We start from the raw sequence: 23,725 nt of genomic DNA on the forward strand, positions 1-23,725 counted from the left end.
ACCATTTTTTACTTTTTTGTTATCTCTCACCTCTCATCTGCCCATATCCAATCTGTTGCAAAGGCCTATTAATTTATTTTTGTAATATCTTTCAAATAACCCCTCTTTTCTCCTCTAATATTGCCAGCACTCTGATGCAGCCCTCACCTTATATGGACTACTACAGTAGCCTGTTGGTCTCCCTAATCTTTCTCCATTCAGTCACCAAAATGATTTTCCTAAAGCTCAGGTGTGACAAAATGCTGGCAATGATGCAGAATAAAATCGGTTTCAAAAAATGGAGACAATATCAATTTTTATTTTGTTGTCCCCCTCTGCTTACCATAGTGATTGGCATATAGTAGGCACTTAATAAACATTAAGTGACTGAGTTATTTTAAAAAATATTATTATTATAATAATAGCAATACATATATTTAGATACATACCTATACATACATGTGTATATATGCATATATATATATATACACACATGCACATAAAGAGTTCTAGGAGTGGAAAAAATATGTATTTTTCTTTTAAAAAAATTAAAATTTTATTTTATTATCAGGTCCATATTTTTTTTCCTTCCATCTACCTCTTGCCACTGAGAAAGCAAATTTATTTGTGTGGATATATATATAAATATATACACACATGTACATATATACACATATGTATACATATACACACATATATTTGTATTGTGCTTACTAATGATTTTTAATCAATTGCTTTACAAAACATTTTCCTTAAAATCATTCTATGAAGTAATATAGCATATATAAGGTCATCTCCTTTTTATGTAGGAAGACATTGAAGCTCAAAGACATCATAGAGTTATGAATGAATGAAAGTCTGTATAATTGAACTTTTTAGTAAACTTTACTGAATTTCAAACATATTGTGTCTTGAATTGCAGAGAAACCTCAACTTTGGCATATTAAAAATGACTTATTTTTTAAAAGGTAAAGACAGAGTTTTTAATACTCCATTGTGTGAACAAGGAATTGTTGGATTTGGTATTGGAATTGCGGTTAATGGAGCTACTGCCATTGCAGAAATTCAGTTTGCAGATTATATCTTCCCTGCCTTTGATCAGGTAAGTATAATTTTTTATTTTGTTAATAAAGTCTAAATAGTGGTAGCCTTCAAATTTTAAAATTCCTTTAAATAAAGGAATAATTGTAATGCTTTATTCAATTAGGGACCACTTAAACATTTGTTAGAGTACTTAGAGAACTTAGTATTACTTTTCTTTGGGATGGTCTATGAAGGTTCGAGTACTTTTTTTACTGGCACATATTAAAACCCCAATATATCTCATCTTTCTTATGGCCTCTCACTTGTGTTTTACCATAAATCCTAATTAGAGAAAATCTAGTATTTTAGAGGCCTTCCTCTCATTCTTTTTGTTTGCTTATGGGTTAGACTTATTATTTTTGCTTGCCCTCCAGAAGTCAGTATTAAAAGTAATGAATGGAAGTTGCAAAGAAACAGATATTGGCTGGATTAAGAATAACTTCCTAACATTTAGAGCTGTTTAATGGAATGAACTGATGAGGGATAATAATGCCACATCACTAGAAGTTTTCAAGCAGAGTCTGGATGACCACATGTAATTTCAAAAGAAATTTAAAGAATAGATTCCTCTTCTGACATAGGTTTGAGTAGATGCCCTTTGAAGTGTCTTTGAATTTTGAAGTACCACTTGGATAAGTCATGAATTGATTTTCATTCTTGCAATGTGATTGATTTATTTCTTTACTCAATCTCAAATTACTCAAATGCTAGATAATGTCGTTGAATTTACTTTTCACTCATAAGAAGTGCATTGATAACAGGCACTGTTTATGTCTATCATTGTGCATTAAAATGAAACTCAGATCTTCTTTTATTTGTGGCAAGAAATGACCCAGGATTATGACAGGTCTTATCTGCTAGAAAGTCTTTGATGTATGTACTCAATGATGGACCGAGTATTTTCTGTCTGCTTAGACCCAGGCTGACTAAGTGATGAATGTGATATTTGAAGGCTCTGACAAGTTTATTTGAGCAAAATATATGTAACAGTGGGTCACTGATGACTTATTTTAGCATGTTTTCCTTTTCAGATTGTTAACGAAGCAGCCAAATATCGTTATCGTTCTGGAGATCTCTTTAATTGTGGAGGCCTTACAATAAGAGCCCCTTGGGGTTGTGTGGGGCATGGGGCACTTTATCATTCTCAGTGTCCTGAGGCCTTTTTTGCTCACTGTCCAGGAATAAAGGTAAAGTTACCACATTGACTGTGTGATTACTATGTGATTTTTCTTACTCTAAATTCTGTTAATTGAAAGTAGTTTTTATGCTCATCAAAAGGAGGATGGAACAGGAGGTCTTGGACTTAATATTAATTTAGTTGCTTTTATTAGACTGAGACCTCAATTTTTTTTAAAGGAAACACCACCTGAAACAGCATTAGCTTAAGGATGTCATAATTTTCATAAAGCTGAAAGAATAAGCTAAAAAAAAAAAACCTTACTTTCTTTCCTCCCTAGTATAATTCCACAGATTGTTGTTAGGTGCCTTATAGGTTAAAGGCTAGACTTTGGAACTACTAAAGTAGCAAATGATACAAAGAGCTTATAGTCTTAACTAAAGGGATAACATTATGGTATAATGTGATGATGTCAAAGGAAGGGATCCAGACCAATTGTCACAAGGCATCTTCAGGCAGAAATTATTTCTTTTCTGTAATAATTCCTTACTCGTGTGATCTTAGAATAGGCTAGATTTTTCTAGGTATAGGTAGAGTTGTGGTAATCAGAAAGTGATGAGAACTACGAATGTTGCTAGAGCAGAGTTGATTAGGAGGGTTAGGATTAAGTTAATTATTTTACTCTGGTTTTACCCAGAACTTAATGACTGGAAATCAGTAGTACTAATTATACTAGAAAAATAGGAGCCTCATCATCCTTGTACTAATAAAATGTTTAAGCCCTAAATTTGATTAGGCAAAACTTTTGTTCAAATATGCTTTCTTTTTTTAATTTTAGAGGGAATGAAAAGAGTGCTCAGTTTCCTAGGTGAAATTTTCAGTTAAATTCAGAAAATGCATTTCTGGGTAGTTAGTTTTGAAGTAACTCAGAAATTGTTTTCTTCCCATCAAATTAATATCTCATTCTCTTCTTTGGATTTTGTGGTATGTCAGACTTGTTATAAGAGATCTATTATTAACACATTATTATTAACATAATGGATGTACTATTAGCATAATTTGGAAACAATAGTTTATGAGAAAAGCTAGAAAAGCAAAGATTCTTCTAAATATTATCTCAATCATTTGCAAACTTAATTTGAATGAATTCTCTATCAATTGTTTTCTCTTGAAACACAATTATTTGTTTTGTCTTGAAACACAGCTATTTGACTTATGCCTTCTAAATTTGAGTTCATTAGGATGTATATATATGCCTGTTTTACTTAATTGTTAAAATTGTTAAAAAATTAGACTCAGATTGTAAAGTATCACACACTTGACACACTATAAAGTAAGTGTAACATGCTTTACCGAGGGGAACACATTGTGAACAGGGAAGTTTTAGGTCTTATCCTGGTTCTGCTATTGAATATTGTTGGATATGTTTGAATTTGTCTATATCATGATTCTAAGTATCACAAATGAACTTGATTGGGGAAAAATGCACTTCCATACCTGTTTTTTTTTAAATGCATTATTTGGGTTTATAATATTGGGTGGGATTTAAAATAAGTGCTAGTTAATTTAAACTGAATTTAATATTCTTTTTAATCTACAGATGCAATTCTTTTAGAAGAGCATTCCTTTCTAAAAGTTTAATTTAACTGGTATATGACAGCTCCTAAATTGGTTTAAAAGTTTTTTTTTCTTTTTTTAATTGGCAGATAGTTGTACCTAGAAGTCCTTTCCAAGCCAAGGGACTACTATTGTCATGCATAGAAGACAAAAATCCTTGTATATTTTTTGAACCTAAAATCCTTTACAGGGCAGCAGGTAAAATGTTTTTCTGTTTTTTCCTATTATATGTATATGAGATGTTTGTTATATATTATTTTGCAAACTTTGAATGATGGTTTTTCATCATTAGCCTTGATTTTATATTTCCCATCAAGGGAACCTTCTGCTTTGTCCGAACAAATACAGCCTTTCCTAATAATTTAGGTAAGAGCTAATGAGTCATTTTTGAATTTTTTTTAACCTCATAATTCTGCCAGTGAATCACCAGAATTTTCCCAGAGGCAGCAAAGTGTAGTGGAAAGAACAAAAATCTGGGAGTCTGGTGGTACTTCCTGTCTGTTTTGCCACTAATTAGCACTGTGACTCATGTCATATCATTTAACTTTTCTGTGCCTTAATTTCCTTACTTGTAAAATGAGCTAATATTGAACTTAAATGATTTCTAGTGTTAAATAGATAAGAATGTTCCACATCACAGAATTTTTTATCTGATTGAATATTTCTCTTTCAAGCAATCAAAATTTAAAAATTTTATTTGATGATATAGAATACATCAAATCTTCCCTGAAGAATATTCAATAGTAGAAATAAAAAATTCACATATGAAATTGATGTAACTCATTAAACTTTAAATTTTGCCATAAATCATAAGGAAATCAATAGATGATTTTAAAACTCTTAAAGTTGTATATTCAACATCATGTGATAATAAACTATAATAGATTTAGCTCTAAGATTCATGATGGAAAATGCTATCCACATACAGCAAAAGAACTATGAATTCCAAAAGACTCATGCTGGAAAATGCTATCCACATAGAGCAAAAGAACTATGAAGTATGAATGCAGATCATAGCAAACTATTTTCTCTTTTTTTTTTTTTTTTTTGCTTTTTGTGTTTTTTCTTTTCTGATCTGGTTTTTTCTTTCACAACATGATTAATGTAGAGATATTATTAATATAATTGTATATATGTAATATATATTGGTTTGCTTACTATCTTGGGGAGGGTAGAGAGGAGAAAAGGAAGGGAAAAGTTTGGAATTCAAAAATTTTATAAAAATGAATGTTGAAAACTATCTTTACATATAATCAAAATAAAATAAAATACTGTTGAGTGAAAAAAAACCCATACTAAAAACATTCTTTTAAAAAAAGTTGCTTATTGAATATTTCACTGAAATATAGCATATTTCACTGAAAACTAGCTGGAAGATTTTTTTGGGGGGGGCAAGGCAGTTGAGGTTAAGTGACTTTCTGGGTCATACAACTGCTAAATGTCAAATATCTAAAACCAAACTTGAACCCACATCTTTTTGAATTCAGGAAGACCTACCTAGTTGCCCTGAAAAGTAGATAAAAGATTCTTAAAGGAGGCCACGGACTTTTAAGATTCTGGTTGAAAAATGACTTTTTTTTTAGGTCATTATTATTTTTTTTTTTGGAGGGGGGAGATAGATTTGATTTTATAAGCATTTTAAGTAATGTCTCTAAATTTCTAAAGTCCTCCTATATGACATTCATCAATCATTCAATCAGTGAATAAGTAAAAAAACAATCAAATATAAGCTTTGGCTTTTAAAGCCCTTCATACTCCAACTCTGATCTGCCTTTTCAGCTTCAATATATATTAGTCACTTTTCTATATTATGTGGTCCAACCAGAGTACATCACTTCTGTTATTCATGTACCATCTTCCAACTTCTCTTTTCAGTGACTGATTCCCAAGTTTAGAATGCTCTCACCACCTTCCCCTCTTAGAATCCTAAGTTCCTTCAAATGTCAGTGGAAGTATCATCTTCTATATGAAACCCTCCCTGATCCTTCAGATACAAGTGTTCTACCCATAAAAAAGACATAGTATTTGTTTTATACTATGTTTTATATATAATATATATATATATGTATATATATGAATATACATGCATTTCACCTCTAATAAAAACCAAACTTGAAAGAAATGATTGTTTCCCTTTTTCTTTGTATCCCCAGTGCCTAGTACATAGTGTCTGACCCACAATAGACATTTAATAGGTGTTCATTGTGGAGGATGGATTAAAGTGGTGAGAGTAATGAAGTTGATAGACTAGTCCAGAAAAGAGGTGATAAGGGCCTGAACTAGGATTATAAGCATGTGAGTCAAAAGAAAGGGAAGGGATATGGTTCAAGTGACATTGACCTCCTTGATATTCTGGGCATTTTCACTGAATATTTCTCATTCAAAGAACGCTCTCTGTCTTCTGCCTTCTGGATTCCTTAAGTTTACTTCATGTCCTGGCTAAAATCCTATCTTCTCCAGGAAACTTTTTGTCATCCCTCTTAATTCTAGTGTCTTCACTCTGTTATTTCCAGTTTTCTTGTATATAGCTTATTTGTGCATAGTTATATGCATGTTCTCTGCTTTATTAGATAGTAAGCTATTTGAAAGCAGGGACTTTTACTTTCTTTGTATCCTCAGTGCTTAGCATGGTGCTGTATACCTAGAAGGTACTTAATACACGTTTATTGACTATCTGATTAGAAATGACAAAAGTTGGCAACTGATTAAATATGTGGGATGAAAGATAATGAAAATGAGTTTGAAAACTTGAATGGATGGCAGTGACCTTGATAGAAATATGGAAATTCAAGAAGCAGACTGGGCTTCAGGAGACTGTGGATAAATGAGCCCAATTTGGATATATTGAGTTTGACATATCTATGGACTATCCAATTTGAAATGTTTAGGAGTTAGTTAGAGATTCAGGGCTGGAACACAAGAGAGAGACCAGGACCATGTATGTAGGTATAGAAGTTAGGGAGGTGAGGATGTCATCTAATGAGAGAGTAGAGGGAAAAGAGAACTGAGTTTAGAATGTAGAGCTTTGTTATGTGTCTACAATAGACATTATATGGACAGTGAATCAGAAAAGTATACTCTAAAGTAGCAGTAAGGCAGAGGAAAAACCAAAAGAACAGTATCCTGACCCAGAGAAGAAGAAATAAAGTATCCAAGAAGAAAATGTGGACATTAGTGTGAGATACTGCAGAAAGTTAAGAAATATGGGGACTGGCCAAAGGTCATGCATGGTATTTTTCAGTTAAGAAAATTGGTAACTTTCAATAAAATAATTTCAGTTGAGTGATGAAATTGGAAACTGCATTGTAAAGGGTAGAGATATGAATGAGAAGTGGAGGCAGTGATTTTCTACAACTTTTTCTAGAAGTTTGACAATGAAAGCTCATGTTACATTCCAATCTAATGCAATAAGCATTTATTAAGTGCCTAATATATGTAGGTACTTTGTTAAATGCTGGGAATATAATTCTTAAAAGGAAAAATAATCCCTGTCCTTGATAAGCTTTTAATTTAAAGGTGAACACAGCACACAAAAAGCAGCAGGGAAAGTAGGGCAGGGAGATCGAATAGTGCCACAGAGGTATCCAGCAAGTGAGGATATCATGTTCTAGCAGGGGTCCTCAAACTTTTTAAACAGGGGGCCAGTTCATTGTCCCTCAGACTGTTAGAGGACCAGACTATAGTAAAAACAAAAACTTTGTGTTGTGGGCCTTTAAATAAAGAAACTTCATAGCTCTGGGTGAGGGGAATAATTGTCCTCAGCCACTGCATCTGGACCGCGAGCCGTAGTTTGAAGACTCCTGTTTGAAACCAGGCAGGACAGGCAAAGTGGAGAGGTGTGAGAGTCTAGTTTCTGCTCTCTATCTAGGAAGACTTTGAGAGGAGTTTGGTATTCTCCCCTCTAGCCCTCCAATCAGATTGGAAAGAAGCCTGAGGGAGGTCATATCAATCAAGAAGTTAGCCACATGGTGGTGAATATAAGCTTATCTTGAGAAAGACATCTTGTTCTGTGGAATTGAAACTAGGCAGACAACAGATGTAAAGAGACGTCATAATCATGTTGGCTTTTAACACATAATCTTTTTTTTTTTTTATAACTTTTTATTGACAGAACCCATGCCTGGGTAATTGTTTTTACAACATTATCCCTTGTACTCACTTCTGTTCCAACTTTTCCCCTCCCTCTCTTTATCCCCTTCCCCAGATGGCAAGCAGTCCTATATGTGTTGAATATGTCACTGTATATGCTAGATACACTATATGTGTGCAGAACTGAACAGATCTCTTGTTGCACAGGAAGAATTGGATTCAGAAGGTAAAAAAATAACCCGGGAAGAAAAACAATAATGCAAACAGTTTACATTCATTTCCCAGTGTTCTTTCTTTGGGTGTAGCTGCTTCTGTCCATCCTTGATCAATTGAAACTAAGTTAGATCTCTTTGTCAAAGAAATCCACTGCTATCAGAATACATCTTCATACAGTATTATTGTTGAGGTATATAATGATCTCCTGGTTCTGCTCATTTCACTCAGCATCAGTTCATGTAAGTCTCTCCAAGCCTCTCTGTATTCATCCTGCTGGTCATTTCTTACAGAAAAATAATATTCCATAACATTCATATACCACAATTTACCCAACCATTCTCCAATCAATGGTCATCCATTCATTTTCCAGTTTCTAGCCACTACAAACAGGGCTGCCACAAACATTTTGGCACATACAGGTCCCTTTCCCTTCTTTAGTATTTCTTTGGGGTATAAGTACAGTACAAAGGGTATGCACAGTTTTATACCTTTTTGAGCATAATTCCAAATTGTTCTCCAGAATGGCTGGATTAACACATAATCTTGGAAAATACAAAAAACAGGGAAGAAATTTTAAAAAAATCACCCTAACCTTATGCAGTTATTTGTTAGGAAAACCAAAAATTTCAAAGAAATGGATACTATAAAAGTATAAAATATCTTAGTTAATAGGTTGTAAAGTAGTTATTCTAAATAACAGAATCTTGGAAAACTAACTTGATCTAGCCATAAAAGAACTAACAAAGTGGGGGTGGTGGTGGGAAGAAAATGGGTACCTCTAGTATAAATGGATTTGTAGGAGAATTCTTTTAAAGGTTCAAAAAGCAATCACAACCTATGCATACATATTATTTTCAAAACTGAAGAAGTAAAATATTATACCAGGAAGTTTTTGTTTTGTTTTGTTTTTGTTTTTGTTATAAAAGTGTGGTTCTTAATATCTAAACCAAGAAGAAATAAATGAAAGATAACACTAATTCATTATCACTAATGAATATTGATGTAGAAATTTAAAAATTCAAATTAGAAAACTATTGTAATATATTCAAATATTATTCATTATTATGGAATTTTAGAGGTGTTTCTTGTGAAGATAGAAATGAATTAAATCAGGGGCTCTTAATTTGGGTTTTGTGACCTTATTTCAAAAATATTAAAAAAAAACTTGATAATTTTATTTCATTATAATTGTATTCCTTTGTAATCCTGTGCCTTTTATTTTATACATTAACCATGTTCAAAAATGTATATCTCATTCTCTATCTGAAGTCCACCACCTCTTTGTCAGGGAGTAGATAACATTCTTTATCCGTGGTTCTCACTTTTTTTTTGTTATTGTTATAAATTTTCTTGGTTTCACTCACTGCCTGTGCATTTAATATATTTTTTTAAATCAATGACTTGGGTAAAAGTATACTCAAATTGGTAGATGCTACAAAAGTTAGAGAGATAGTTAATAAAATTGATGACTAGTTGGTATCTAAAAAGATTGACAGGAAGGAGAAGTTGCTAACTAAATCTAATAAGAGGATTAAATAGGATTAATTGTAAGTCTTATACTTTGGTTAAAACAAAATCAGTTACACAAACATAAAGTTGAGGGGGCTTGGATAGACACTTCTAGAAAGGATCTAGACATTTTTTTTTAGATAAAAAAGAAATTATTTAAATGCTCTGTATGTTCAATTTAAGTAAACAGTATGACATGGCAGCTAAAAAAGCTGATGCAATGTGAGGCTGCATTAGCAAGGGCATAGCTTCCAGGAACAAGGAGATTAATAATGTACTCTCTACTCTGTCCCTCACAGATTACAGCAGGAATATTACATTTAATAAAAGAAAAAAATGAGCCAAAATGGAACAAGTTACTTATTAGTTTTATAATATTCAAAATGAAAACTTAATAAAAACAAAAGATGTACATTTCAAATACTCTTTAATAGTTCTGCTGAGAACTTCCAAGTTGTTTTGACTACATTTTCCATTTATTCATCTTAACTGATAGTAATTAACAGTTGAGATAATTTTCTTATGTAGGTATTCTCCTTCCAAATAACTCAGGACTTTGGTTCTAAGATTGCTTTAACAGTATAAAATCAAATATCATACTGTTATTTCTGGATGCTGTAGGCTAGGAAGGATTGACAAGGTTGAGAATTTCCAGAGGAAGGCAAGCAGGATGATTAAGCACCTTGATTTCATGACACTTGAGGATCCATTAAAGGAACTGGACATATTTAGCTTAGAGAAAAGAAGACTCAGGAGCAATAATAGCTATGTTCAAGAATTTGAAGAATTGTCATGTAGAAAAGGAATTAAACTTGTTTTGTTTGGCCCCAAAGGACAGATTCAGGAGCAATTGCTAGAAGATGCAAAGAGGGGAATTTAGATCTGATGTCAAGAAAGGCTTCCTTACAGTTCAGTCCTGAATGGAACTACTTGCTTTGAGAGGTAGTAGATTTCCCCTTCTAGGAGTCTTCTTAGACTTGTGTGTATGGGTTGGATTGAATGTCTGCTAAGGTTGCTCCCAACTTCTATGATTCTTTGTATTTGTGTCAGGGATGCAAGAATAATTCAGCTTCAGGAAAACAGTTGATATATTAAAAAATACCTCATATACTGCTGTTATAATATATTGAGAAAAAGCCTTTGAGAAAGTATAATACTCATTCATATTAAAAATGCTACATATCACAGGCATGAAAGAGTAATATTTAACATGATTTTAAAGTTCTAAAATCAGAGGCTTAGTTTACAGAGAAACATTAGAAACTTTTCCAATAAATATAAGCAAAAAGTAAATATCTTCCCACTTCTATTTGACATAGTTATAGAAATGCTAATGATAGCATTAAATGAAAAAAAATTAAAAGCTTGAGCATTGGCAAAGAAGAGACAAAATTATCCCTGTTTGAGGCCAATATGAGGATTTACTTAGAAAATCCCAGAAAAACAGCAAAGAAAGTGAGAATATTGTTTTAGTGAGTTAACAAGATACAAAATAAATGCACAAAAATCAGTATTATATCTAGAAAAGGAAATTTCATTCAAAATTATTGCAAAATGCACAAAATACCCAGAAGTCAGCAGGCTAAAACCACTTAAGATTATACATTGCAATATGTATATTGCAAAACATTTTTTTTAGAAAAAAAATGATTTAAATAGAGGGTTCTTTATTACTTATGGTTTACCCATATCAAAATAATGCAGAATTACAGCTATTGCTATACAAATTAAACTCACGGATATTTTATAGAGTAAAATAAAATAACAATTCATTTGTAGGAATAAAAGGTTTAGAATCTCAAAGGAAATGAAATGAAAATGAAAAGGAATGAAATGAAAAATAATGGGAATGAAGAAGGACAAAGGATTTCTAGCCAAGGTGGCTACTTGAACAGGAGTCAGATTGTTTCTACTCCTTTATTTCTCCATCTTGATCCCACATACTTTTTCTGGTAAAATCTTGAAGTTTACACTAGACTGGGTAGTGATCAAGAATTTCAATGAGAAACTACAGTAGCTGGTTTCATTCACTCCAAAACTGTAGGTCAGCAGTCAAAATTTAAGATCAGTAGGAAAGAAGGGGAAAAAAAAAAAAGAATTTATTTGTGCCTAACATAAGCCCAACACTGTGCTAAGTGCTCTACTAATATCTCTTTTGATACTCTTTTTATACAGGTGACTTGTCCAGGGTCACACAGCTAGTGAATGTCTGAGGCTATATTTGAATTATTATCTTCCTGATTCAGTGTTTGCTTCAATAGGAAAAGGGCCCCACTAGTTTAGATATAGGGTAGCTTTTTAGACCAGAGACTGCCAGGGTCATATGTTTTCTTGTAAGGGTGTGTTTGGAAGCATCAGTTTTACTTGCCAGTCAAATTTACTAGCTATTTCCCCAAACTCAGCAGTCTGTTTTTGGTCAGACAACTTGTTAGAATACTGTCCCAATCTTTGTCTTTTTTCAAAATCTGTTCAGTTCAACCTCCTGCTGTCTGCCTCCTTCTGATTTGCTTCTTTTTTTTTTTTTTTTAAACATGTGTGTTTGTGATCTGTTTTTATACATGTTCCTTGAAGATAGGAACTCTTTTATTTTTGTCATCATGGCAGTATATCGTAATACCTTGTATATAATATGCATCTAATAACCATTGAATTAAATTCATTCAAAAAGATGTAAATAATATTATATGTAAATGATATTATATGAACATGTACATCCAGATATAGTTAGAAGAAGTGGCACTCTCTCCTGTTTCATTTTCAAAGTACTTATAGGAATTTTTATGAGGGACTTTCTCATTGGCATCAAGCCAATCAACAAAATTTCAGAACAAAGGAAATCTCTGAGGCATCTGGTATATGTTTGACCCTCTTAGAAAGCCTGGAAGATCTCAATGCTTAGAAAATTCTAATGTCTCATAGGTTCCTTAAATTGTTACAGTTTTACTGAAATTTCAGTATTAGAGATTCATTTCATTGGATTAACAAGCTGTCTCCAAGATAAGCAATAGCTTTCAGAAAATTAAAACTTTATAAATCATTTATACCTTTGTGTAAATTAGTTTAGTCAAGTGGAATTTAAGCTCAGGTGACTTGACTCCAAATTCAATACTTTCTACACTAGTGGTTGCAAAGTTAAATAGAACTGACCACTTAACAAAATATAAGCATCCCTATCACATGATGACTTAGAAAAAACACATATTAATATTATCTATCTTCTATTATATTTTTATTATGATGAATATTTCCCAGTTACTTTAATGGGCTTAGTTGTAGGCTTAATGTAGTCCACATGTTTGACTCCTCTGCTATTTGTACTATATGACTTCTTTATCAGCTGAATTGAGAGTATGGAAAATTTGATGGCAGATGTGGAGAAAGAGGAGAAGGAATCTGAACCATTTTTGAAGAATTGGGGCAATTCCCCAGAAGAACAAAGTTATTCAGAATGCTGAAACTTAGTTTAGCTAGTAAGCAATGGGATCGTGGAGACAAAGGGAAAGGGGACTAAGTAAATGAAAAGGAGTTGAATATCACTTTTGAAGTTATTTCACAAAATATCAGCATCATTTCCTCAATTCACCTGAGGTAAATTAATCTTAGTGAAATCAAAAAAATGAAGTGATATATTTAGAAAATCAAATATAGGTGGTGAATTTCCTTAATGAGAGATTATACCTTTATATTTGATACTAAGGAGAATATTTATTATACATATTAATATTACATAAATTGTAAGAGAAAGTACAGAAAAGTTGAGGTTTTTTTATTCCAAATAGAAAATAACTATGTTTTATTTATGTCACTTTAATGTAATTCATTTGCTAAATGAATAGTAGTTATATTTATTCATAGTCTCAGGTAGGTTCTTCTAATTTGGTTCTTTTGTAAAGCAAAAATTTATTTTAATAATTTCCTTTGTGTAAGAGTTGCCTATATGAAATGGACAAAAATTAAAAATGAGAGTTATCATGTGATTTAGATGTAACAATTGACAGTAGAATGACAATTTTTTGATGTATTGTGATGCTGAAAATATAGTTTAATACCAATAACTATAAAAAGTTTGTTTAGAAAATAGTTAGATGACAAGATGTCAGTTTTTTAAAAGTTGTTTGCACAGTGGCAAACATAGAAAATGATTATGAATCAAAGGAGAAAATGAATCAGCATGACATTATCAGATCTAGGCATCTTGTGGAGAAGCTATTTTGATATGTCTTTTGACCTTTTCACTTTCATTTAATTGAACAAATATGACATCAGTGATGTAGTAATAAATCTGACTTTCATCATGGTTGTTATAGTAACAGAGTAGGTAAGACTAAAAGCCTTGTTCTTTCCAGTGTTCAAATTACTCTTTCAGGCAAGTATATTAATAGTCCCAAGGATGTTTTGCAGGAAATAAATTAATTATACATAAATTCTTGTGTTCTGAAGAGAATCAAAATAGCCTTTCCCCATGGCTTTTATAATACTATCAGACGTAAGAAAACAAGATTTAAGTTTTAAAATATTACATCTACAGTGAGTGGTGGGAAATAACTTTTTAGATTATTTGAATCTGATTTTGTTTGATATCATTGAATGTTCTTTATTAGTTCAATGAAAACTAGGAAATTTAATGTAAGTGATAGTCTCTGTGAGAAATAAGTGGAAACTATCCAGAATAGCTAATTTAAATCATTCATGAACTTTTTCAATTTCTTTTCTGTTGTATATAGTGCTTGTTATCATATGTATATTTTTCATTGAGGCAGATGTGCTTCTCTGGCAAAATATAAATTATCAAATTTGAAAATTTAGTGAGAAGTTAATAACAGTGGTAGAGAGAGAGTTCTGTTATCACTCCTTTCCTTATCTTTAAATTTAAAAAAAAATTGAGGAAAGTAAGTTGTCTTTGCTAAGAGTCAATTAGACTATTACATATAGGTAAAACCTATTAATGCCTATCATTAACATGATTTCTAATTATTAACCTGAAAAGATAGTGTTCAGAGAAAAGCAAAACACTGGAAAGCTCTAAGTTAAAATGACAATTGGTAGTTGTAAGCTTCACTGATGATGAAAATGGGAGAATTTACAATACAAGGCATTTAGAAGAAGAACTTTAGGTTTTGGTTTTCTTTTAAGTTTGAAATTGGCCAGCTAATGTTAGTAATTTTATTGATGTAATATTATCAAAGACTAAGTTTAGGAATATTGACAACTGTAAGTATTTTTGTTAGAATAAAATGTAATTTTTTGAAGGCTTTGGGAAAGTAAAAATGAATATATTTGTTGAACTGGATATAAACAAGCAGTAAAAAGTGTGGAATGCTATTTCACCAACTAGTGATAACAAGGTCATGAACTAATATTTGATATCTGGAGAGGACAAAAATTTGTTTTTTAAATTTTTTTTTGCTGAGATAGTTGATAGATGTCCAATATCATTTTAAAAAACTTATTTGAATAAAAGAAAAAAAATCCTACAATTTTAAATATCTGGTGATAGGATTAATTAAATGACTTTATTCCTAGATGTCAGCTAAATGTTTCTTATTTGTAATTAGCATCTTCTAGTCTTAATATGTGAAATGCAAAAATATTGTGAAATATCTAGGAGGAAGCAGCTTTCATATATGTGGTCAGTGGACTCAACAGATGTAGAGAAATTTTCTAGTTATCCATTAAAAGAGAAAAACTTATTTATAGAACACATTGTATTTTGAAAAATAGACAAATTTTTGTAAAACTGGGTTTTTAAATAAATAATTGGGGTAAATAATACTGTGATTAAATAAAACTATGCAAGGACCATTTAAGTAGGGAGATATAATTAATACTTGTTTATCCCATTCTTTATAAAGCTCAAAATGCACCTTCTTTCCATTTTTCCTATTTTTCCTAGTTTCTAGTACTTTTTAATGTAAATCAGGAGCAGTTTATAGCAAAGGCTGATTTCTGACCCTAAAAACACAATTAAGATTAATATGTTTTATTTTTGCAAATGTATACATTAATGCCATAAAAAATTGAATGACAGCTTTGGAATTGCTATCTAAATTTTTACCTATTAAGAAGGTAAAGGCAGTATTGAAGTAGATTCAAGTCCTGACACATACTACTTGTATGACTCTGTAAAAGTCACCTAACCTCTTAAGACAAACCTTCTCATTCATGTCCTTCAGTCATGTACAATTCTTTATGACTCCATTTCAGATTTTCTGGGCAAAGATACTGAAATGGTTTGCTGTCTCCTACATTACAGATGAGGAAAATGAGGCAAACAAGCTTATTGATATGCCCAGAGTCACATAGTTAGTTAAGTATCTGAGGCTGGAATTCAAGAAGAGGAGTCTTTCTGACTTTAGATCTAGCACTCTACTCATTGTACTAAACCTAACTGTCCTTTCCTGCTCATGGGAATATTGGTTAGTGGTATCATTTCTTTTCTTTTTCCCAAATCTACCTATTCCATTCCCCTTCTCTTCCAATAATTTTTTTCCTAATTCTTACCATCTCTGTTTTTTTGGAATTACTCTTCAGTCTGTTCAGCTGTGGAGAGGATATGGTGGTGATGGGAGAGGATAATTGTATTTGGAATTAGAGGCCTTCTGTCCCTTTGTAGTTATGTGACCTTGGGGGCAAACTTGTTTTTTCTCTCTAAGACCAAGATTTCATGTCTGTAGCATAAGAAGATTAGAAAGATAACCTCTAAGTTTCTTTCCAGTCTAAATTTAGGGGTTAACATTCTAGAAAGTACTCTTTAATTGGGCCTAGAGTCAAGAAGACTCATCTTCCTGAATTCAAATATGGCCACAAAATTTTTTTAGAAATCAAGCCACAAGTATTTATTAAATACCTACTATCAGCCAGATACTGTACTAGGTCCTGGGATTGCAGAGATCCAAAATAACTAATCCTTGCCCTCGAGGAGCTTACCTTCTATTGGAAGACATAACACATATGCATAGTATAAAGTGATGAGGATAGGAAAAGAGTCAGATGTTATGTAGGAGATGGTATTTAAAAAATTTAAAAACTAACCTCCTATATGGATGCTTCATAATTTTGCAGAGGTGATCCTGGATTCTGGTGTAAGAATTTTCTCTCATGTAGCTTGGGGGATGTCTGAATTTTGAATAGAGACAGAATACACATCTCCAGCCTCTTTTCTCTCCACCCTTTCCTAGGGGTGGATTCTTCTCAGAAGGGAAAGCAGAAGGGTGGAACTGAAGGCCCTATTGCTGTCCTTAGAGAAAAGAAATACTAGGTTAGAATTATATTTATCTTTACTCTTGAATATTATTCGTCTTGGGGATGAGGTTTTCAAGTTCAGATTAACTTTTGATCATTGTTGATTATTGGGAAGAAGGAGGATCCTAAGCTTTATATTCCAAGGTTTGACCTCTTTCCTACCTAATACCAGTACTACAATGAAAATGTAGCACGTAGTCAAGAAACTGGTTTATCCAAGTTAATAGCAATCAGAAAGTATAGATATGAAAATATATGCTAGAAAATGCAGAATAAAGATCCTCTCCCATTGGGAATGAGGTAGCTTAACTCAATCAAGAGAAAATCCTAAATTTCATTCAAGGGGAGGTTTCACAAAGTCTCTAGTATAGCAAGCTGGGGATCTTCATGATGGAGACTAACAACTCCTTTAATTTCAGTTTTTCCCAAAATCTTATTTTCCCTTTAGCAATTTGAAATAGGATTATTATCTTCCATTGTTATCTTCCATGTTACCATCTTGCATCGGAAAGCCTCAAAGACTTGAAGGAAATTTGGAGAAAACTAAAGAACTCAGAAAAAAACTGAAGAGACTTATTGGGGTCATTCCTCTCTACCAGAGAGAAGTTCCCATAACAATGATTTGGGGACGAAGGCTATTTTAAAGAACTCTCCTAGTGGAATAAAAGCTTAATTAGGTCTTAGAACTTTTTCAGATAGAAAGACATTGAGATTTTTTTTTTCATGGTGCTGCCTCCATCAATGAAATGACTTATTTTTGAAGTATTGCTGGAATGAAATAGTGCTAGAAATGCGACTCATTTAATTTTTAAGTACTTCTTAAAGCCAACAGTAGGGCTTAAATTGAAAAAAATAGATCTAATTTTTTTCTGAATTTATTTTATGTAAATTTTCATCAATGTTACCTTAAATTGTCCCATTTTCCTTTCTAGAAATTGTGATGTTAATAACCACAAGGAGGCACCAGAGAGTAACAAAGGTGGCTCCTGCATCCTAAAGGAACCACCCAGCAGCTCTTGCCTTTTTGCTTCCCTTTCCTATTCCTGAAATTATTTTCTCCTGTTGCCATGTTTCAGAATCTTTGCCCATCTGCTCATTCTGTATTTAGGCAGTGGCAGCAGCTGGTGTTTGGGCTCCAGTGGCCTCCACTAGATAATGTATTTATTTCTATGGCTGGGAGAGAGTTTCAAGGTTGAAACATATCCATTTAAAACATTGACTAAAATCATATAGCCATGTCAGTTTTTATACCTTAATCCTTCCTTAAAATCTGATGACAATATATATATAATACTTTACTAAATTCTGATACCTGATTTATATTCCCTTTTCTCTTGTGTGATTGTTTTTACTTTTAAAATCTTATGGTCATAACCAGTAGAGATAATCTTTAATCTGGAAGATTACAAGCTTGGGAAAATACTGTCATTTAGTTCACTATTCATTTACTTTATGAAGTGATGCCAAGTTAGCTTTGTTTAGAAAGCATGTTTATGTGAATGAACATCAGCCAATTCAATTTGCCTAACTTGGTCCTTGTTGAAAAGCATAGATGAAAGTGGATTAATTAGTTAAGGAAGTCATGTGTATCAAAAATGGATAAACACAGTAGTGAGTTGCTAATCTGCATGATGTGAAGCTTATTAAAAATTATAACAATTTGTATATTACTGAGAAAAAAGGGAAATTTTAAGACATTTAATAAACTGATTTGTTTTGACAGTTGTGATTAATTTGGCACTATTAGGAAGTGTACTAAAGCATATTTTCAATGGCTTTTACAAAAACATTATTTCCTTGTCATGCCTGACTTGAGACTGAAAATGTGATGAATTCATTGTTTTGAAGCATTGTGAAGAGAAGTAGTTTAGTTTATTATACTGGAATATGTGAGGTCTATGTTTATATACTACATCTTGAAAAATCAGTTATCTTGAGAAAATACTAAGTAAGTGTTTAGTAATTTTTTTGCATAAATGAAAAAAATTACATATTAATTTGAGCTGAAGAGTTTAGTTTTTAAATTAAGGTGAATACTGTGCAATTTTCAGGATATGAAGGCCATTTGGGGGGTATTTTATTAGTATATATTTCTTTTGTAAAAGAGTAGTCTAAGAATATTTGACTGAAAAGATGACAGCTTAAAAACACTTTCAACATATTGATTACCTAAAATTTATTTTTGTTCAGTCACTTAAGTAAGTTGCTTACATGTGAGTGTGATAGATGATTTTAACTTTCAAATTATACATTTTATAGGTAGCTGACTTGAGTTAGGGATACTTTAAATGGCAAATGGAATGAAGCTGATAGTAATTGTGCCTAGATCCATGGACTCTATAAGTGATATTCAAATAAGTGATAATTGTAAAAAAATTACCATTTGAGTAGAACATTAATTTGAAATAAATATGCAGATAATAGCTGATTATATATTCAAATCAACACATATTTTATAAGCTTTGTACTATTTGCCAGGTATTTGTATTGGGGATACAAAGAAAGATTAAAAACAGTCGTTTTGTTCAAGGACTTCATGGTCTGATGGGGAAGACAATATGCAAACAATTGTGTACACACAAGCTGTCTTTGTATTATAGTATTTTATTAATTATTTCACTTGATGCTTGCAATGATTCTGTGAAGTATGAAGGACAAAAATTATTTTACAGAACAGAACAGAAAACTTGGGTGCAAAGTGACAAAGTGACTTCTGAATAAATATACTCATAGTTAGTGGCATAGATGAAACAACCCCCTCCCTTGTTTTTTTTGTTTTTTTTTTTTTTTTTGGTTCCTGGCCTAAAAGTGTAATGGGCTGAAACTCAAGTTGATGCACTGAGGTCCCAAACACATGAGGCTAAATAGTAATTGGACCATACTCTATTAATATCTATGCTTGGAGAAAGAATGGCCCCCACCCACTCTTTGTGCAAGTTCTGATGTGTTATAATAGGAAATGACAATTTTGGTGGGTGGAGGCAGAGGGGCGGAGAGGCAGAAAGAGACTGCTGGCTGGGTCCTGTCGTAGCTTTGACCTCCACAAAGAAAACAGATTGAAGATTTTCCCTTAACCTGAATTCCTGACTCTGGCTGATTTTAAAATATGCGGTCATCACATAAAAGTATAGCATTCTCTTCACTATACTGATGTTGCAAGTAAGGCATATGAAAAACTGTGCAGGCATCGGTGTTCTATTTTCACATGTTGTTAATTGACTCCATTCATTTAAATCTTTTAAATTAACTCTAATCTTTTTAGAGCTTTTATTCTTAATTCTTAATTCTGCTCAGCAGCTCCCAGCATTTTTCTAGTGCTCACTTTACTAACACTAATCTTCTCTGATTTTTAAAATATCCACTATATAGCCCATTTATACCAATTCAATTTTGTATCCCTCTTATCTAGCTAGTCAGCTAGCACTGGTCATGACACAGAGTATGCTTGTTAAATTAAATTCAAGAAATTCATCAACTGCCTACAACATGATATGTAAGGTACTATGCTATGTTTTTGGAATATGTTGAAAAAAAAAAAGAAATATTTCTTGGCGTAAAGGAGCTTATGTTTCCTTTAGAAGGTGGAGAATACAAGACACACATAGAGTTTTTATTATATAAGTTAAAGAGTAATGGGAATGAGAGAGAGACCAAGTGCTTTCTAAGAGACAGTGCTTTTGGAAAATTAAAGATTGAAGAAAGAATTAAGAATTGGAAGATCAGGCAAGATGTTGCCCATGGGGAGGCACTTGAACTCAGTCCCACATGAAGAACAAGGACATAAATTCTTAAAGGCATAAATAAAAGGTATAAATGCATTTCCTCATGAATGTTTGTATAGAGGACAACTTGTATGATATAGCAAGTTTACTTCAGGGTGTAGTTAATAGTGCAGTTTGATTGTACTATACTTTCTGATAAGGAATATTCTGAGATAAGGATGAAAAAATTGGTTTGGGGAGGAGAAACTTAGAAATAAGAAGACAGACTTCTGTTAATATTCTATTAGAATATCTTGTTGAGAACTGAAAAAAGGCATGTGAATGGAGAAAAGAAGATAGATGGGAGAGATTTTGTATAGATAGAATCAATGAGACTTAGTAACTGATTGGATTGGGGTAGGGGTGAGAGAAAAGGAATAGTCAAGGATGAACTCTTGAGGTTAGGAATTTGTGTTCATAATGGTTTCTGAGGCCCTCTTCAGGAATATTTTTGAAAGTCTTTCTCATGGTCTTGTGCAGGACTGTTATTTTTTAGTGGAATTATTAAATTTAACAACTATGTTGCAGAGTTTGCAGCCTTGGAGGTTTTTTTGGGATGGGGTTTATTTGTGGATTCTTTTGATTGGCACTTTGGTTTCTGTATTCAGAAGTTGTAGGCAATTTCTGTTTATTGTTTATAGCATTATAGTGTTTAGGCCTGTTTGATTCATCATGATTCTTCTAAGAGAACTGTAATCCTTAAATTGTCTCTGTACATCCTGCCAAAAATCCTGCTTTCAAAAATCTTATTTTTCTTTTTAAGCCAAACCATTGAGGAACATTTTGTTGTGGCTACATGTTCTTTTGGGAATCCACAGAATTCTCTGCCTCTTCAGGCATTAGTTCATTTTCCTTTGTCTTTAGTATTTATTCATAGATATTTGGACTCTCTCACCTGTTCTGGAAGACATATTTTCTTCTTTAGTGGTATCTTCCTTGTTGGCTTATCTGCTTATTTTCAAGCTCTTTAATTGAGTTTTTTTCTCCAAATTTTTGATCATTTACTTTTCTTTTCCTCTTATAGTTCTTTTTTGCATGCTTTCTGACTTGTTTCCCCTTTAATTCTTGTCTCTCTGGGGGCTGGACCTCAAAGCCATCTTAACCTATTTCTTTCCTTTAGGTTTAGTGAAGTGTACAACACAAATCTTTTTTTTTTTTTTTTTTTTTTTTTCCCCCTGAGGCAATTGGGGTTGAGTGACCTGCCCAGGGTCACACAGCCAGGAAGTGTTAAGAGTCTGAGACTCAAGTTGAACTCAGGTCCTCCTGACTTCAGGGCTGGTGCTCTATCCACCATGTCACCTAGATACCTCCATGCAACACAATCTTTACACACATATGCCATGCCCCAGTTCCCTCCCTCTGTTCTTTAGTTCTGTTCTGCCACATTACTGTCTCATTCTTAGTAAGGTTTTATCTTTTCAAATTTCTAGATTCTTAGAGCAAGGGAGGAAGATGATAGAGTTGAATTATATCTCACTGAACAGTGAGCTTGTGCAGCTCTGCTGTGAGAGTGTGGTAGATGTTGAGGCAGATGTACATATTAAGTGTGTTATAACCTTCTTTGTTTTTGTTGTTGTTCAGTTGTTTTAGTCATGTTGAATTCTTTGTGATCCTGTTTGGAGTTTTCTTGGCAAAGAAACTGGAGTGGTTTGCTATTTCCTTCTCCAGTTTATTTTACAGATGAAGAACTGAGACAGATAGGTTTAAGTGACTTGCCCAGGTATGTAAGTGTATGAGATTGAATGTGAACTCAGGTCTTCTTAACTCCAAGTCTAGTACTCTATACATTGCACCTCCTAACTACCTCTTCTATGCTGTTAGTTCATTGAATCTTTTTTGCTTTCTTGGTGTCTTAGGCTGAGGAAACAGGTGAAATTGCTTCATATCTTGTGCTTAATTCCAATTTTAGAGAAGATTTAGAAATTATGAAGATTAAATATAATGTCTAGTCTTCCATCTTGATCACATGACCTAGAACAGCCCCTTTTGTCCCGAAAAAGTGTTTGGATAATGATCTGAGGATATGAACATAGTTTTAGACAATTTGAGTTTGTTGTGTCAGTGCATCATTTATCAGATGTCTAGTATGCAGTTGGTAATGTGGGAATAAAGTTCAGAAATGAGGTAAGAGCTGGATATGTGGATTTATGAATTGTTTGTAGAGAGATAGTAATTGATTCTGTGTGAACTGATGAGAATATATTTAGAGAGGAAAAAGTGTGCCTGGATAGAAAGATGGGAAATAATAATCATAGGGAATGGGACATGGATGATGATGGAGTAAAGAAAACTGAAAAGAAGAGATTATTTGGTCATTTAGGTAGGAGAAGAACCAGGACAAAGTACCTTTCTTAAAGGTCAACAAAGTCATCATTTCAGGAGAGAATAGGTGTTCATCAATGTTCAAAAAATACAGAAAGGTCAGGAAGATAATTGGATATGAGTATAGTGAAATGTTACTGAATGATGAATTTGTTTCTTAATTTATTTTTAATTTTTAATGTATTTTTAGCCGTTTATTTTCAAAATACATGATAAATAGTTTTCAACATTCACCCTGCAAAACCCTGCATTCCAAATTTTTTCTCCCTCTCTTCTCTACACCCCCTCCTTTAGACAGCAAGAAATGCAACATATGTTAAATGTGCAATTTTTGTGTACATATTTCCATAATTATCATGTGGCCCAAGAAAAATCAAATTAAAAAGGAAAAATAGGAAAGAAAACAAAAAGCAGCAAACAACAATAAAAAGATGGAAATGTGATGTTGTGATCCACACTCAGTCCTCACTATCCTCTCCTTGGATGTAGATGGCTTTCTCCATCACAAGTCCACTGGAATTGGCCTGAACCACTTAATTATTGAAAAAAATCCATGTCCATCAGAATTGATCATTACATAATCTTGTTGTTTCTGTGTAAAATGTACTCATTTCGCTTAGCACCAATTCATGTAAGTTTCTCCAGGTCTTTATAAAATCATTCTGCTGATTGTTTCATACAGAATAATATTCGTTAACATCCATATACCATATATTAATATACCATAACTTATCCAATTGATGGGCATTCACTCAGTTTTCCAGTTGCTTGCCACTAAAAAAGGACTGCT

General features: G+C 32.6%; 1 protein-coding gene across 1 annotated transcript in view; it reads left to right on the plus strand.

The window, feature by feature from the left end:
* Positions 1-23,725, plus strand: part of BCKDHB (branched chain keto acid dehydrogenase E1 subunit beta) — a 238,451-nt gene that overhangs the window by 55,165 nt on the left and 159,561 nt on the right. The window contains exons 4-6 of the mRNA XM_051997318.1: positions 948-1,081; positions 2,094-2,249; positions 3,886-3,994. Of these exons, the coding sequence (XP_051853278.1) occupies positions 948-1,081; positions 2,094-2,249; positions 3,886-3,994 (399 nt within the window). The remainder of the gene's footprint in view (positions 1-947; positions 1,082-2,093; positions 2,250-3,885; positions 3,995-23,725) is intronic.

The sequence above is a fragment of the Antechinus flavipes genome, chromosome 4 (genome assembly GCF_016432865.1).
Source record: "Antechinus flavipes isolate AdamAnt ecotype Samford, QLD, Australia chromosome 4, AdamAnt_v2, whole genome shotgun sequence".
Classification (NCBI taxonomy): Eukaryota; Metazoa; Chordata; class Mammalia; order Dasyuromorphia; family Dasyuridae; genus Antechinus; species Antechinus flavipes.